Raw genomic sequence first — 16,612 nt, forward strand, 5'->3', positions numbered from 1 at the left:
TGTGTAGCAAGGCTTTTAAAAGTAATTGGCTTAGTATTGTTTGCTATTAATAATAATGAGCTTGATTATCCATTTAATTATCTAATATTTTATTATTTTCACTAAAATTGTCCTGAAACTACTTTCAAGAAGTCTTCAGAAAATGAGCTTAAAGTCCAATATATGTTCATCTGTGACACAGAAGAACATATAAGAACAGCAGATGACTCATTTGTCCTTGGATTGTCCCCCTTTAAAGTCCTCCAAAAAAAGATGAGAAGGGTTGGGGATAAAAACCAAAGGACCACATACACACTCAAAACATTGAGAGCAATACTTTTTGTGGCAGCAAAGAACTGGAATCAAAGTAGATATCCATTAATTGGACAATGGTTAAACAAATTGTGATCCACAATTATAATGGAACATTACCATACTGAAAGAAGCAATGACTACAATGAATACTGTAAGTCATGGAAAGATTTATATGAATTGATGCAAAGTTTAGTAAAACAGAACCAGGAAAACTATATACACGAGGACTACAATGATGAAAATAGAGAGGACATCAACAATCCCACTGAAACTTAATGTTACAATATTATAATATTCAAACTTGGCCCCCCCAAAAAGATCTAAGACACCTTCAACTCCCTTGAAGTTGGAAGATTATGAATTGGCCATGGTCCATTTTGTAGGACTTAAAATGTACACTGATATTGCATGCATGTCAATGGCTCTAACCCTGTCCTTCCAATAGTGCTTTCATTTCTGGAGGCCAGAAAACCTCTTGGTATACACGGCCTCAGCTTTCTTGGTATTTTTGCATTCTGTATCTTGCCTACAGAATAACAAGATATCATCTTCAACCAATAGTCCAATTAACTTCTGGATTCCTGCTGGAATAGTCTCTACCTTTCCTTGATATAGTGAATTTTATTCTTATCAAGGCCAAATGACATTTTCATATAATTGGTAGTTTGATATAGAGGCAGGGAGGTGGCATAGTGCATAGAAGACTGGAATGGGGGTCAAGGCGGCCTGAATTCAAACTCTACTTCAGTTACTAGCTACATTACTTAACCCTGAGCAAGTCGCTTATCAGCTTGCTTCTTTATCTGTAAAATGTGGTACCACACAAGGTTTTGCTGGGATCAAATAACATTTCACCAAATGCTCTGAAAATCTTAAAAGTGCTTTGTAAATATAATATTATTACTATTGGAGAGATTCCACAAGGTGAAGCTTTTTGTTTTTTGATGTCATCCACATCAAGTGAGAAGATATTTTGTGATAATTCTATTTCTAATTTGGAAGCCATACTCAGTTCTATTTAAGAGATAATGGAGTTTTAGGTTCAGAAAAACAATACTGGACTTAAACTGTCTCTGTGACAATGTCATATTTTATATAAATTGTTCTTTTAAAAGTATTTTGTTATTGTCATGTTTTGAAGAGACAACAATTTTCTATGCAGACATCAAATACTTGAGTCATCTTCGTATTTGGGTCTGGTTTATGTTTGCAGTCCACATAAGCCATGAATGTGGAACAGAGTCAAAGTCTTTACCACAATCAACAAAGAAAGGATAAATGTTATGAAACTCTCAGAAGGCTTTTCCAGTAATTATTGAGTTGACCTGGGAATTTTTTGGCATAATGTTTTTCTCAGTCAATATATTCCTTTCAAGTGTTTATAATCTTTAAAACAAACAAAAAACAACTAAGTCGAGAATGTTTTGTATAAAGTCCATAAACACATAAATGGCCTATATTTTGAGAAGTCAAGTCAACAAGCATTTATTAGATGCCTAGTAATTGCCAGGCACTGTGCTAAGCAACGGGAATACAAAGAAAGCCAAAAAAACCCAGTCCCTGCTCTCAAAGAGCTCACAGTCTAATGGGGAGAACGCAAGGAAAGAGACAAAATACAAAAAAAATATATATATATATATATATATATATACAAACAAGATATATACAGGTCTCTGGTGTTATCATCTTTTGGAAGTAGATATGTAATGCTGCTGTTCAAAAAGGTAGGATTAGGCTTACACCTGAAGGGAAGCTAGTCAAGTGCTTTGCTAGCAATTCCTATGCCAATGTAAAATGGCTAAGACCTAAGAGTGAAATCAGAAGGCCTTCCATGATCACCGTCCTCATAAACCCAACCCAAAACATGTCAGTAAAAGAAGCATCAAACCAATGGCCAAGGCATGCAGGTTTGTTCATAAAAACATAGGCATTTATGCTAGCAATTCCAGACCAGTTCACTGCCACTAAAAATGACAGACGGACTTGTTTGTCACTTTACATGAAGCCAGGAAATAGTAGAAACTGCAACCCCATCACTTCAGGATGCAAAAATTTAGTTCCTACTGAATACATAGGAAGACATGACCTGGCAGCTAGAATTATACATCAGCTCATTAATTTTCATTAACTAATGGAAGACAAACCCTCATATTACAAATATAGGCCTTAAAATATCTGAAAATTCAAAAAATAAAACTACTAGACCCAGACCACTTTAACAGACAGAACTTTTGTCCACAATTGCTTGAACATAACATTGATCCATAAAAATTTAATAACATTTTTAATAGATGTCACCATACAAAATGCCCATAACCTCCAAGTTACATGGAATGAAAAACTTTTATAAAGACTCAGTGGAAGAAACCATGACCATGTAGGAAAAGGATGGGGAACATAACCCCATTTTCCTATCCTCTACTGGAGTTTCTTTTTTTTTTGTTCTTTTTTATTCTGAACTTAACATAACAAGGCAACTTTCCATATATACAGAAAAATACAAAGAGAGGGCTTTATATGAAAATGGAATTTCTAATGTACATCTTACTTTTTTTTTGGAAACATATTAAGTTCAATATATTACTTTGGAATTTTTCCAAAGATGTTTTCAGCGAGCCTACCTAAGATGAGCTTATATCCCAATACTTTTATTCAGTTACAATAAAGATATTTTACCTACCCATGCAAGTCTGTAGAACATTAAATATTAAAAGAATAATAGCAGGGCACGGACTTGGCCCAGGACTAAATCTTCATTAAAAAATGCAGAAAGGAGACGAATAGTCTTAATGGTTGTCAGAGGCGCAAAATGGCACAGTGGATAAAGGGCTGCCTATGACATACAATAGCTATGGGGACCTGTACAAGTCACTTCTCCTTGTCAGCTCTCTAGGGCAGGTGCCAATCTTCACTGACAGAGTTCCTTAACGAGTTTCTTCAGTTCCCTCACTGATTAAATAACAGGTGTAGCCCTTCCCCTACCCCCAGCCCCAAAAAAGTATCCCCAAGGAAAAAGACTAATGGCTTTGAGCTTGAATCCTGAAGTCAAATAGAACCAATGGACAACGGTAATAAGAAAGATACATAAGCACAAAGCTATATGTCAAGAGACTTACTGGCATTATAAAGTCCAAGGGAAGGGAATAAGTATTTATATAGCGCCTACTATGTGCCAGGAACATATATGACTTCACAAATATTTGATCCTCACCACAACCCTGGGAGGTAGGTGCTGTTATCCCCATTTTACAGTTGAGGAAACTGAGGCAATCAGAGGTTAAGTGACTTGCCTAGGGTCACACAGCTAATGAGTGTCTGAGGCCAGATTGGAACTCAGATTTTCCTGACTCCAGGCTCAGCACTCTATCCACTGCACCACCTAGCTGCCTAAAAAGCTCAATGGGAAGAATACATTTAGAAATATTAAAACGTAGACAATACTTTACTTAATGTATGCTTCTGGAACAGTAAGACAGATGACAACAGATTTAGGAAGTACTCAAATAAAAATACATACTACAGGAATGAAATACAGGCTCTGGATTGATCAATGTTTTCAGAACACTAGATCAACAGATTAAAAACATACAGAAATACTTCTGGGAAAATGAACAGCAATCACTTCATGGACCCGATAGTAAAGGCTGATTAGATGTATATATGCCACTGGATTAAACACAACCAAATGCTTTGGGTGGAGCCTATGAAAGAGCCCTTTTTGTGGGTGAAACTGACATGAATTTAACCAACAAGAGTCACACACACTTGTGTACTGAGATGAAGGGTTTATGAGAGTACAAGACCAAATCATTCCCACCTGTTACAGAAAGGTTATCCTTGAGGAGATAAGATTTATTGATCAATGCAGATTATGTAAGGAAGCAGTAGAAACCATTATTTAACACCTACCAAATAACCTAGACAGACAACCAAGTGGCCAGAATAATACACCAGAAACTTTCATAAACAGAAGCAAAATTCTCACACTGAGAATATATATCCAACGATATTGAGAACTCATAAATAAAACTATTGTAATGGATTAAAGAATTGTTGCCCACAACTGCCTGAACATTAATAACAATTTAAGAACACTTTCAATGTGTACTTTTAAGAATGTACTTAACTTCTACTTAATCCAAACCACACAAGTTTACACCCCCTTTATTCCATCTACTACCAGAATTGTCCTAAAGATCCTTTCTCAGGCTACAGAAAAGGATCTACCATCTCAACATGGTGTAGCATGAGGGCTGCAGATGCAGGACCTGGGACCACTGAATCCCAAGGCAGCCAGGCCTAGAGCCACCTCTAGGGAAGTACAGGCTCAGACATCATTAGTCACTTTTGGACAAACGACCTGAATGTCTGCTCTGCTTCTTTTCACCCCATTCTCCTCTTCAGCAAATCTCTCTCTGCTCACATCATTCTATCTACTTCCATCACATTTCTCCCTTACCCCTGTCCTTTCATGAATCCTAGTAATTCACGTTCCCCCTTTGGTCATAGGAAATCATAGAAGTTTAGAACTGGAAAGGACCTTCTGGGGTCAACTCTTATTTTACAGATGAACACCCTGAAAGGCGAGGCCATTTAGCTCTACGCATTGATTCCTTTCCATTTTGCGCCCTCTAACTCTGCTTCTCTCACTACCCTCGGAACAAGAATGCCTTTACTGAGGAATTTATAAAACCTACAGAAAAACAGCTAAAGGTTCTTTGAGAACCTTGTCAAATAACTTCTATCTGATTAAGAAGCAGAGATAACAGGGAGCAAGTTCAAGAAATATGAGCAATCAGCGAGAGGCAGGGAAAGGAGGTAGTTGGTAGAAAGAACAACAGATTTCCTGGTTTGGGTTATTTTAGGCTTGGAGTCTTGGGTATATGTCACTTCCCTTTGAACCTCGGTTCCCTCATCTGCACAACTTGGGCGGGGGGGATAAGTTTCAACGGTTTGTCTTCTCTCTAGATCCTATGATCCCAAGGTCCCATTACATATATAGATTCTATGATCTAAGCGCTCTTCTAGAGATTATATAGAACCTGTAATCAATGAAGGGTAAGGATTTCATCTCTGTACATATATCTCTCCATTTGTTTCAGAGTATACTTGATAGACAGAATGACAAGTAATGGTGAGAACTCTGAAGTTCTCACTCCTCTCATCCTCAAACTATTGGCTCCCTCGTAATTTTCTCCCTGAACTTTGGGGAGGAATTATTTGGTTTTCACTAAGATGCAAGGTGAAGATGAATGATTCAACATTTAAAGTTTAGCCCTCAGAACAGAATTCAGTTAAATTAACAGTTTATACATAAATGAAAACCTTAGCAATATTTTTCTTCTTTAATTAGGTAACCTGGGCTGATTTCTACTGGGACATTTGCAGTACCACACTTTTGGTCCTTAAACATGACTTGTTGGACAAGCATCCTAAACTGGTAGCCTTAGGAATAAAAGTTCGAAGCATTCCTGTGATTGCTGACTGGATAAAACAGAGGCCAGAAACCAGAATGTAGACTAGTAATTGGTCTGGGGTTATTCTTTTTCCCCTGGCCTGAACCATATAAAGTCATTCTTGCTTATGCTATATTAAACTTTCTAGAAAGATAACTGTAAACATAACATTTTTCCCATTACATTTTTGTCACTGTTAGCGGAATTGTTTTTTTTACCTCAATGCCATATACTGTATAAAATAAAATCAAAGAGTAGTTTGCTTCCAGTACTTTCTGCATGGTGTAGTAGACAGAGCACTGGACATAAAACAGTCAAGGCCACCTAGGCTCAAAATCTTTATCTGACACTAGATATGCATCCTATGGCAAATAATTTCACCTGTGTGCCTTAGTTTTTCTCATCTGTAAAATAAAAGAACTGAACTCAATGATTTCTAAGGTCCCTTCCAGATCAAAAGTCATGATCCTAAATAGCTTTCCACAATTTAGAAGTGACGTTGTCACAGTACAATATTGTAAATCGATGGTCTCTCCTTCCACTCCTCCTTAAATCCATATGTACATCAAATAGGACTGGCTAGATCTATTTAGCGCCAACAAAACATGCAGGATGAGTGAAACTGCTATCATGTGGGGCCAACAACATTTTAAATGTTAAAAAGAAGTTCTCATAATTGAAAAAAGTTGAGAATCACTACTTTACATTACCAGTCTAAACAAACACCCAAACCAAAATAAGATCAAAATTCCCATAATGTAACTCACTGCTGTGAGCCTTTTACAAACCTATCTCAAAGATCTTGAGGGGCTTCAGTTGATTTCACAATCACTTCAGCACACATCGCAAGTTATTACTTCATATCTTTGTTTTCATTTGTACATGTACAATCCCTTGCAAAATATTAACATCCTATAGGTTTTAACACTTTCCATTTATAAATAAGAGTTTATTTATAATAATATTTACAGAATAGAAACAAAAACACATGAAGCTCACAAGTTACACAAAGAAATAGATATACAATAAAAACAGCAATTTGGACTGACAATAGGCAAAATGTTATAAAGACTTCCTAGAGAGATGGTATCCAAAAGCCAACTTTAGTTCTTCCAACTCTTTGCTGTGTCACCCACACTGAACTGGAGTTCTAACTCTTTAGGAGTTACCATCCTGGAAACTGGTGCATTAAATCTTGATAGTGTCATGGAGTTAATGATGTATTTATTCACCACAATGCCTCCACCCAGGATTTATACTGAATTCCTGTATAGTGCCTAATGCTGCCTCAATCTATATTCACATTTGATTTGCTGTGAAGCAAAAGTGAATTTGTTCTGCCAGCCTAGAAGAATTCCATCAACGCTCTGTTGATGCATGGAGATGTGGCAGGAATAAATAATGATCTGGACAGCAAAAGAAAATCAAAACAAGAGCATCAGGGCAGCAAGTGCCAAGAGAAGCAAACCAAAGGAGGCATGCACATGGCTAGCCAGAGGGATGTGCATGACTAGTGCAAGGCTAAGGAAAAGAACAAAAATTAAGTAATCCATAGTGACAATCCATCCACCTAGGAAAAAATCCAATTACTATTCATAGGAAACAAAACAGTCCCTAGGCAAACAAGGGGAGGTGGAGGGGGATGTTGGTAAGAGATCACCACCTTGAAATTCTGGTCAGAGTTCTCAATGACAATGGTGAGCATCTGCTTCAAACAGTAATAAAACTAAAGCTACATAATCTATACAGTTTTATTTGACTAAGTTAATACAAAAACAGTACTTCAAATGAGTTAAGACAGGCAAAACAAAACATAAGCATTGTCAAATAAGGCACATGTAAAAATCTACACACATTATCCAGTGAAAGACAGTATTATATATATGTTTGGAGGTAGAAATAATTACAAAAATACTGACATATCTAAAGCATTAGCAGATCTGTTACAAACAATCACCAACTAATCCCCATTTGGAAAACTGCTTTGTAAAATATGATTATCCAACATCTTAAAGACTACGTTTCTGTGGCAATTATATATTTCAGGTTTGAGCATTTGGAGAATTCATTTAGTGGCAAAAATCTTTCATACCATGAGAAATACAATATGGATATTATAAAAAGTTATAAATGTTCATAAATCCCATGGTCTTCAGTAATGTAAATGTCCTTGGGTGCACCAAGTTGGTATTTTCTCCTCAATTAGAAATCCTTCTTTTAAAGCCCTAATGAAGTCTTTAGTAATGTAGCTATATCTGCAGGTACATTTCCTTCATCGCCTGCAAAGGAAAAGAAATGTGAAAGTTCAGAGGTGAAACTTTTATCACTGTATGATGAAAAATAACCTAAGTAGGCAAAGGCCTCTCTATGGCACCATACTGGTCCTTAAAAAGTGGGGTCAGTCAGGTTACAGCTGCTTCTGACTGACTTAGACAAGGAAAGACAGAAGAAAAAGAATAAAAAATAAAATTTGCAAAACAAATGTTATAAGAGCTGAATGCTATGTTACTCTTATGTTTTTCTCTCTTTCCACTGAAACACACAGATGCCATGTGACCGTGAGCAAGTCATTTCACTTGTCTCAGCCTTACTTTCCTTATGTGCAAAATAGAGATAATAATGGCACCTATCTCACAACATTGTTGTGAGGATCAAATAAGGTATTTTTGAAAACCTCCAAGTGCTAAATAAGTGACATTATCTTCTATTACATATTATAAACTATACTGAGATACACAATAAGCAGAATCAAGTTACTAAAATGTTATAAAATTCTTATCACCAAACTACATTTCAAACTTCTTATACAATGCTCACTTAAGTATGAATGTTTCCAATTTATAACTCAAAAAACTCTAAGGTAGAAAATGGTACTTTATTGTCATTATTATTACCAGTTTATCTGTCTAAGGTGTTAGCTATGTGGAGCAAACAATTTTCACAAAGCATACTAGCAACTTACCTTCATCTGCCGTGGTCATATCTTGTTCTAGTTTCAATTTCTGTTGGTTGATTTTGAGCATGGATTCTTCTATTGTCCCTTGACTTATTAACTTTATGACTTGTACTTCTCTAAAATCAAAAGGGGTGGAAGGACAGTAGATTTTTATTATCTATATTTATAAGTTATTTGCACACAGCATGTGTTATTATAAAGTCATTTTAGAGCACTTATAACAGATGTATGTTAAAACTCCATGACCAGTTCAGGTACAGAATTCAGATATTCCTAGGAGACCTAGGTTCCAGTTCCATCTTGGCCAACAGCTCCCTCTGAGGCAGTCACATGCCACATCCTGTTCACTGGTCCTTAGTTTTCTATCTTTAAAATGAAGGGGAAGGCGAAAGCTGAAAAGGGAAAGTTCTAAATGATATCTAAAATCTCTTCTGAATCTTTGAAGTAACATGAACTCATGAAAAAATGAGCTCTGTTTATTTCTACAAACAATTCAATAAAATGTTTTCAAACAGTTGGTAATTCTATTTAGAATGAATGAAGAGTTCAAGGGTAAAATTAGATGAACTGATGCAGAGTACAACAAGCAGAATCAGAAGAACAAGTTACATGATGATGACAATAGCTTAAAGGGAAACAAGTGTGAAATCTTCAGGAATCATTTCTTGAAAGAGACAAGATACTAGAAGTGTAAGATGAGGAAAACGTTTTCAGATACAGCCAACAGACTTGTTTACTTGGCTATGCTTATTTGTTACAAGGAGTAGCTGGTGGGGGGAGGGCAGGAGGAGTAATAAGTTAGTGGGAAGTGACAGATGGGAAATCAGGAAGAAAAAACCACTAAAAACTTTAAAAAATACAAAGCTGGGGGAGGGCAGCTGGGTGGTGCAGTGGATAGAGCACCGGCCCTGGAGTCAGGAGGACCTGAGTTCAAATCCGGCCTCAGACACGGAACACTCACTAGCTGCATGACTCAGGGCAAGTCACTTAACCCCAACTGCCTTAAAAAAAATTAAAATAAAAAAAATACAAAGAAAATAAAAGGTTGAAAAGGGTACATAAACTAGGCATTTTTGTTACTATTATGTTAAATTTAATAAATCCTTTTAAAATAAAATGCATATATTTGAAGTTCATGGTTTCATACATGAGAGAAATGATTATTTCTCTCTTACCAGTTACTATTGGGGAGATCCAGGACTTTTCCCCTTCCTATTTCCTCAATTCTCTACTAGGTCAAATCAGCTAGTCCCTGAAGAACAGAGCTGATAGTGAGACTGGATTAACTTTCTCCTCAAATCTGTTCAGACACCACCCAACTGGCGAAGCCCATTGGGCTCTACTCAGGCTTGGGGGGGAGGTGGGGTATAAATCCTTTGTCTGGATTGCCAGGGGCAGAGGGCAGGTCTGGGAGTAAAAGTGACATCATCAAGTCACATGGGTCCACCTCTCATTATAATATTCATTCTTCTCGTTAACTGATAACCAGAGTTGACTGCTATCTTTCAGGAACACTCCTCTTTCAGAGCATATAAGCGTCAACAGGCCACCAAGATCCATCTTTGGTTCATGACAGATGGCCAAATGACCCATTCTTTTATTAATTATTCACTGGCCACAATTAATAAAATGATTAATTACCCTGAAATTGTTTCTCAAACTTTCTGTCACACATATAATCATTTTTTGGTTCTGTGTACTTTATAGCATGTTTGTGTTTGTTGACTAAATTTTACATAACAAAAAAGATCTAAAGTTCTCCATCTGGACATGGTTCATAAAAAGAAATATTCTGTCTTAAATATCTGTGGCCCAGGAATTTAATGGAAAATTCTGAGGCATGAGAAATCGTGAATATACTTAACCCCATTGCCTAGCAACAACAAAAACAAATAGAAATCATGAATATGATTTCTTGCTTGAATTGACCCTCAGGGAAATAAGGAGGAATAAAAGAATACACATAATGACTACAGAAAGGAAAATAACACTATACCAGATACCAGATAAATGCAAGGACTAGTCTGGACTGAGACAAAACATATTTCCCTTCTCTCAGTAGAGAGGTGGTGAGTTACAGGGGTTGAATAGGAACACCTTGGCAGACGTCGTGTGTCAAATGCTTTTGCTCAACTGTACTTTTGATGGATCTTTTGGGGAAAAAGAACAGTGTGTTGGAAAATGACAGCAAAGTTTAAAAAAAGATATTAAATAAAACATTTGAAAATAATGCTACACAAACAGTAAGAAAGGGGAATAGATGAAGAGCTCAAAGAATTGGATTCTAAGTCTAAAGAATAATGAATCATAACATTTATTTGACACTTTAAAGATGTGCAAAGCACTTTACATAAATTACTTCTTTTGATCCTCAGAACAACCATGAATGAATGTTGTATCAGATGAGGAAACTGATGGCTTAGTGAGATGTACGTGGTCATGTAGCTAACAAGTGTGTGAGGTGGGATTCAAACCTAGCTTTTCCTTATTCCAAGTCCAGCACTGTATATCCACTAAGCCTTCAAGCCCCTGATTAGCTAAATGAGTAAGATCAAGTCGAAACCTCTGTAATTTCCTCATTTGCAATAATAATCTCACCTGGTACTTGATATGAATATAAAATAAAAGGTTTATGAAAGTACTCCAGGAAGTATAAAGCACTACAAAAGAATTCTAAGGCGTCGTTTAAACTTCCCGGATGGGCCATCATCTCACCAGTGATGATGAAGTTATCACCTTTTAAAAGTTCATTTATTTTTAGAAAACCCTAACCATAAATGCTCCTGTCTGTAACTTCTACCCATTCTTTATGCTCCTTTTGTCTTGTAATTCAAAGAAACAATTTAAGTTCCTTAAGTACTTCTGAAGTCAAAACCTATTTGAAGTCAAAAACTAATTGAAGTATATTTCAGAAGGGAGAAAAGTTAGTAGAATGGATTAGTATATAATAAATTTCCTAAACTCTTTTGGGTTCCAAATAGTATTTTAAAGTTAATATTCCATTCAGGCTAGACATGGAATTTCATCTTCAATTTCTGCAAGCTACAAATGTATATATATAGCAATGTATTTTAACCAATTAAATCAAAACAAACAATATCTTATAGAATTTTTATTATATCAAGGCTACCAGTCTAGTCAAATCACAGATAATACTGCTCTGACCAATTCTGTTTTGACAGGAAGGTCATTGGTGTCTTATAGAAAAAGGCCATCCATGGTGTACTAAAAAACACGCAAACACCAAAAAAACTTGCTGCTGTCATCTGACACAAACAAGTCTGCAACATTACAAATTAGTGCTCATATCTATGCTAATAAGTTTTATTTCTATGGAACTAAATGCTGGTGTGGACACTGTTTTGCATTTTCACAGAAACAACTAACGATCTTAGGTATGGTGGTGTATACAATAAAACCACAACTTTTTTGGGGAAAAAAATAAAATAAAATCTGATAAAGAGTACACAGACCTTTTCTTACATAAGATGAATAACTGATAAAGTTTCAACCAATTATATGACAATAATACCTAATTTGCTTATTCAGTGCCATGACCAAGCTGCCAAAGGATTGCCCGGTAGAGCTAAAAAAGCAAATGAGCCATCAGCATAGTGCTTAATAAATTCAAAGACCCAGACTATTAGGGTAAAAACTATTTGACAAAAATCAGTGGGAAAACTAGAAAGCAGTCTGGTAGAAATTTGCGCTTAGACCATCTACCATATAAAAAAAAAATCACATCATCAGACAAATTAGAAGCAAAGATACCTTTCTCAATTATGGATGGGGGTAATTTCATGACTAAAAAAGGAATGGAGAAAAATAATGAAGATAAAATGTACAATTTTGATTACATAAAATTAAAAAAGTTTTGTACAAACAAAATGCAGTTAGAATTAGAAGGGAAACAATTAACTTGAAGGGAAAAACCTTTGTGTATGGTTCTTTCTTCTTTTGAAGTATGTTTCTGAAAAGACCCATTTCCCAACAGTAAATGCATATGAGCAGGCAATTTTCAAAGGAATAAATTCAACCTTACGAATAAAATGCTCCAAATCACTATGAAAGAACTTTAAAAAATTTAAAGCAACCCAAAAGTTCTACCTCACATCCATCAGATTATCAAAGGTGACAAAAGCAGAAAACCACCACCATTGCAGGGGCTATAGAAAAAAGGCATATTAGTACACTGTTAGTGGAGCTGTGGTCTATAAGTTATGGAAAGCAATTTGGAACTATGCTGAAAATGTCACTAAACTATGCTTACTCTTTGACCGAGTAATACCACTCCCAGGTCTAAAATCCAAAGAAACCAAACAAAAAGAAAAAGACTAAAATATTTTGTGCAAGTATAAAAATATTTATAGCATAGCTCTTTGTTATAGCAAATTATTGGAAACTTAAGGGTGTGCCTATCAATTGGGAAATGGCTGAACAAATCAAGGTTTTTTAATATATTTAATATAATATAATAATTTAATATAATAGAATATTATTATGCTGTAAAAAATGACAAAAAAGACACTTTCAGAGAAACCTGTGATGACTTGTATAAAATGACACAGAGTGAAATGAGTAGAATAAAATAACACTGTAAAGCAAGACTCAAGAACTCTGATCAACGTAATCATCAACTATGATTCCAAATTACCTGTGCATGCTACCCACCCCGACAGATGTAACAGCACACAGAAATAGAACATAAATTTTCTGACACAACTAGTGTGGGAATTTGTTTTGCTTGAGTATATTGTTAAAATAATTTTTTCTTTCTTTCCTTTTTTCCAATTTGGAGGTGGTAGGCTGCTGAAGAAAGGGAGGGGAAGGAAGGGCAGGGCAGGGAAAGGAAAATTCAATATACTTACTTAGTCTGACCTACTCTATGGCATCGGTCTTCAGCTTGTTTGTCATTGTATGGATTACAGTCAATATCGTGAAGTATGACAACATTTGCAGAGGTCAGATTTATCCCAAGTCCACCAGCTTTTGTTGATAGCAGAAATATAAAGATGTCCATGTCTGTATTGAACTGGTCAATTAGGTGAATCCTAAAAAATTAATTCATGAAGTTAAGATGCCAAAGATATTATAAAATAACACCACTGAATTGAAAAAATTTATGTGAAATTCTGAAAAATGAAATGTTTGTATTAGTACAAATGAAAAAAAAAACCCAAACATTTTTGCCTGCAACAGATTAGTATATAGCACTAATGAAGACAAAGATAAGGATTTATTACTGATATGAGCCACATATAGTACACTGGCTGGTGACAATGTTTTATATCATTTGAAACAAAGGAAGGATAAATAGCTGAGTATGTATGAATAAACTACCAAAAAATACAACTCAAAGTGCACACATTAATTGGTGTCATCTTCACATAGTAATATCTTTTATTATTTTAAACTCCGTAGATATTACATAATATTTGTATAAGCTCTGACACTGACTCTACATAATAAAGTATGTATTCTAGTAGTCAAAACTTTTAATGTTGCAATCTCCCTTAGCTCCATTTATCCCTTTATCCAAACTGTATCTTCACAAAGTTAAAGCGTCTAACCAGTTCAACCATCCAGAAATAGTCGTGACATTTAACAAAGAGTTGGACAAAAGCTTTGTCCTCAGTGATGACACAGTTCCAAGATATTCTCCTTTATGAGTCAGTCAAGAAACTGCTAGCGGATTGTCTAATCATAATCACAGGGGCTTGAACACAAGGCAGAGCTAAAGCCCAGCTGTTAATATTCTTTAGTTGGGTCCTGGTTCTCCTTGTCTGGAACTAATATCTGTTTCTTGGTTGATATTCAAAGGTTTGCATTGTTACGAAATTTCACTAAGTTCCAGTTCAGGTTTTAGTTTTGTAATAATATTATTCCACAGGGCTTATTAGAAATAGTAGTATCCTCAATACAGCCACTGTGCATAAATATGGTACTAGTAGGCTGCCAAAGACAAAAATACTCTGAAAAAATTTATTAATTACTATTAGAAAAATGACTCCTCACCTTAGGGGAAGATATTCTACAGTTTTAGAAATACTTAGGACATTTCCTATAATTTTTTTTCCTAAAAGCATTTAAGTGACACGAACAAAGTTTTAAAATTAACAATAGCACAAGGACAAGAAATTTCAAATTTTTATGTTCAGTTTTTGAAAGACTTAGAAATAATAGAATGCACAGTAAATGTTCTAAACATACTAGATGGCATCAGTTGTCAAAGAAATAAATTTGTAATTCTATAAGTAAAAATGCCAACCTTTCAGAAATTTGAGTCTTTCCATCCAACCTAAGATATCTATGCTGATGGTGTTTTAGAAGAACCTCTAAGATGTCCAGCATCATTGTAAATTGGCTAAATAATACAACCCTGTCACCCTATGAAGAGAAAACAGACACAAATTAACAAATCATAATTATTAATTCTTATTAGCATGTAAAGATGTGCAACATCTGGCTTTTTACTGCAATCACTAGACAGTTTTATAGCACATACCTTTTATTTCTAAGGAATGCAACACTAAGCCTACTGGAGTTTTTCCCTTTTCTTCATGGCAAAAAAAAAAAAGTGAGAATACATAAAGACCTATCTCAATTCAAGAAACATTTATTGATAATACAAATGCTAGGTGCCAGGGATTTAAAAAAAAAAAAAGAAGAACCAACAACAACAACCTCAGAAGTTTGCCAGGACAAGGTGAGTAGGTGAGGCTACGGAGATTTAACATGTACACAAATTAACAGCAAACAAAGTAATTTACAGAAGAATAGGATACTGAAAGGAGAGAGGAGGAAGGAAAGAATCAGGGAAGCGTTCATGCAGAAAGTGACAAGTGATTTTGAAGAATAAAAAAGGACTCTGAAAAGTAGAGAAGAGAATGCATTTCAGGGTTATACAAATAAACAGATGCAGGAGATGACACCAGCAAGGTCTGGGAACAGGTAGTAGTCCAATGAGGATGAAATGCAGAATCTGTAAAGGCATGAAATACATGCCTTTAAACTGGAGCCAGATTGGGCCTTAAATAAGAAGCAGTCAGACTATCTTACAGGCAATAGCAGAGAACCACGGAAGGTTGTTTGAGTGACATATTTATCTGTACTGCAGGAAGATTATTTTTACAGAAGAGGGGAAAGATTAAAAGCAGGAAGGTCAATTAAGGAGTTATTAATCTAGACTCCTGGTAGCCACATGAATGGGGACAGAAGAGGCTAAATCCAAGGTAGATTACTGAAACAGAATCCATAAAACTTGGCTCTCAATTAAATGTAGGGGATTGAGAGAGGGTTAGAAGTCAAGGATGACTCAGAGGTTACAAACCTGGGTGATAGAAAAGCTAGAGGTACAATCAGAAGAAACAATCAAGTATGGGACAGAGAAAACTATGAGTTCTGGTTTGGAGAAGCTGAATTTGAGGTGCCTTCAGGACATTCAGGGGGGGCAGTCAGCAAGGAATATAGTTCCAAAGGATAATTAAGACATCTGGGAATCATGTATCAGGGATGATGACTGAACCCAAAGAAGCTGATTAAATAAATCACCAAGATGAGATATAGACAGGAAGCCCCAGGGTAGAGCTTTGTGGGATGCCCATGCTTGGGGGTTCAAAATTGATGACCTAGCAAAGGATCTGACATGTAGGAGAACCAAGAAAGAAGTGTCATGAAAGCCAAAGAAGGCAACAGTTTTCTGAAAAGATGACAGCTGAAAGCAAAACCAACAAAGAGAGCAAGGTACATGGTGAGAAAAGTCCACCATCGAGCAGTTACAAGCTATAAAATAAACCCACGCAAATTATCAGCATTTCTGTATATTAACAACAAAACTGAGCAAAGGAGATAGAGAAATTCAATTAAAAATAACTAAGGATAATAGAAAATACTTGGTAGTCTTCTT

General features: G+C 35.7%; 2 protein-coding genes across 8 annotated transcripts in view; one reads left to right on the plus strand and one right to left on the minus strand.

Moving 5' to 3' along the window:
• Positions 1-5,906, plus strand: part of HPGDS (hematopoietic prostaglandin D synthase) — a 35,693-nt gene extending 29,787 nt beyond the window's left edge. For all 3 annotated transcript variants that reach the window (XM_021008414.2, XM_021008413.2, XM_021008416.2), the window contains one exon: positions 5,648-5,906. In XM_021008414.2, coding sequence (XP_020864073.1) covers positions 5,648-5,812 — 165 coding nt within the window. In that variant the 3' untranslated portion in view covers positions 5,813-5,906. The remainder of the gene's footprint in view (positions 1-5,647) is intronic.
• Positions 5,907-6,678: 772 nt separating this feature from the next.
• The window catches only part of SMARCAD1 (SNF2 related chromatin remodeling ATPase with DExD box 1), a 96,938-nt gene continuing 87,004 nt past the window's right edge, over positions 6,679-16,612 (minus strand). For all 5 annotated transcript variants that reach the window (XM_078148302.1, XM_021008410.2, XM_021008411.2 and 2 more), the window contains 4 exons: positions 14,975-15,093; positions 13,575-13,757; positions 8,713-8,822; positions 6,679-8,029 (listed from right to left, as the gene is read on the minus strand). In XM_078148302.1, coding sequence (XP_078004428.1) covers positions 7,968-8,029; positions 8,713-8,822; positions 13,575-13,757; positions 14,975-15,093 — 474 coding nt within the window. In that variant the 3' untranslated portion in view covers positions 6,679-7,967. The remainder of the gene's footprint in view (positions 8,030-8,712; positions 8,823-13,574; positions 13,758-14,974; positions 15,094-16,612) is intronic.

The sequence above is a fragment of the Phascolarctos cinereus genome, unplaced genomic scaffold (assembly GCF_003287225.1).
Source record: "Phascolarctos cinereus isolate Bilbo 61053 unplaced genomic scaffold, phaCin_HiC Scaffold_9;HRSCAF=440, whole genome shotgun sequence".
NCBI classification, from domain to species: Eukaryota; Metazoa; Chordata; class Mammalia; order Diprotodontia; family Phascolarctidae; genus Phascolarctos; species Phascolarctos cinereus.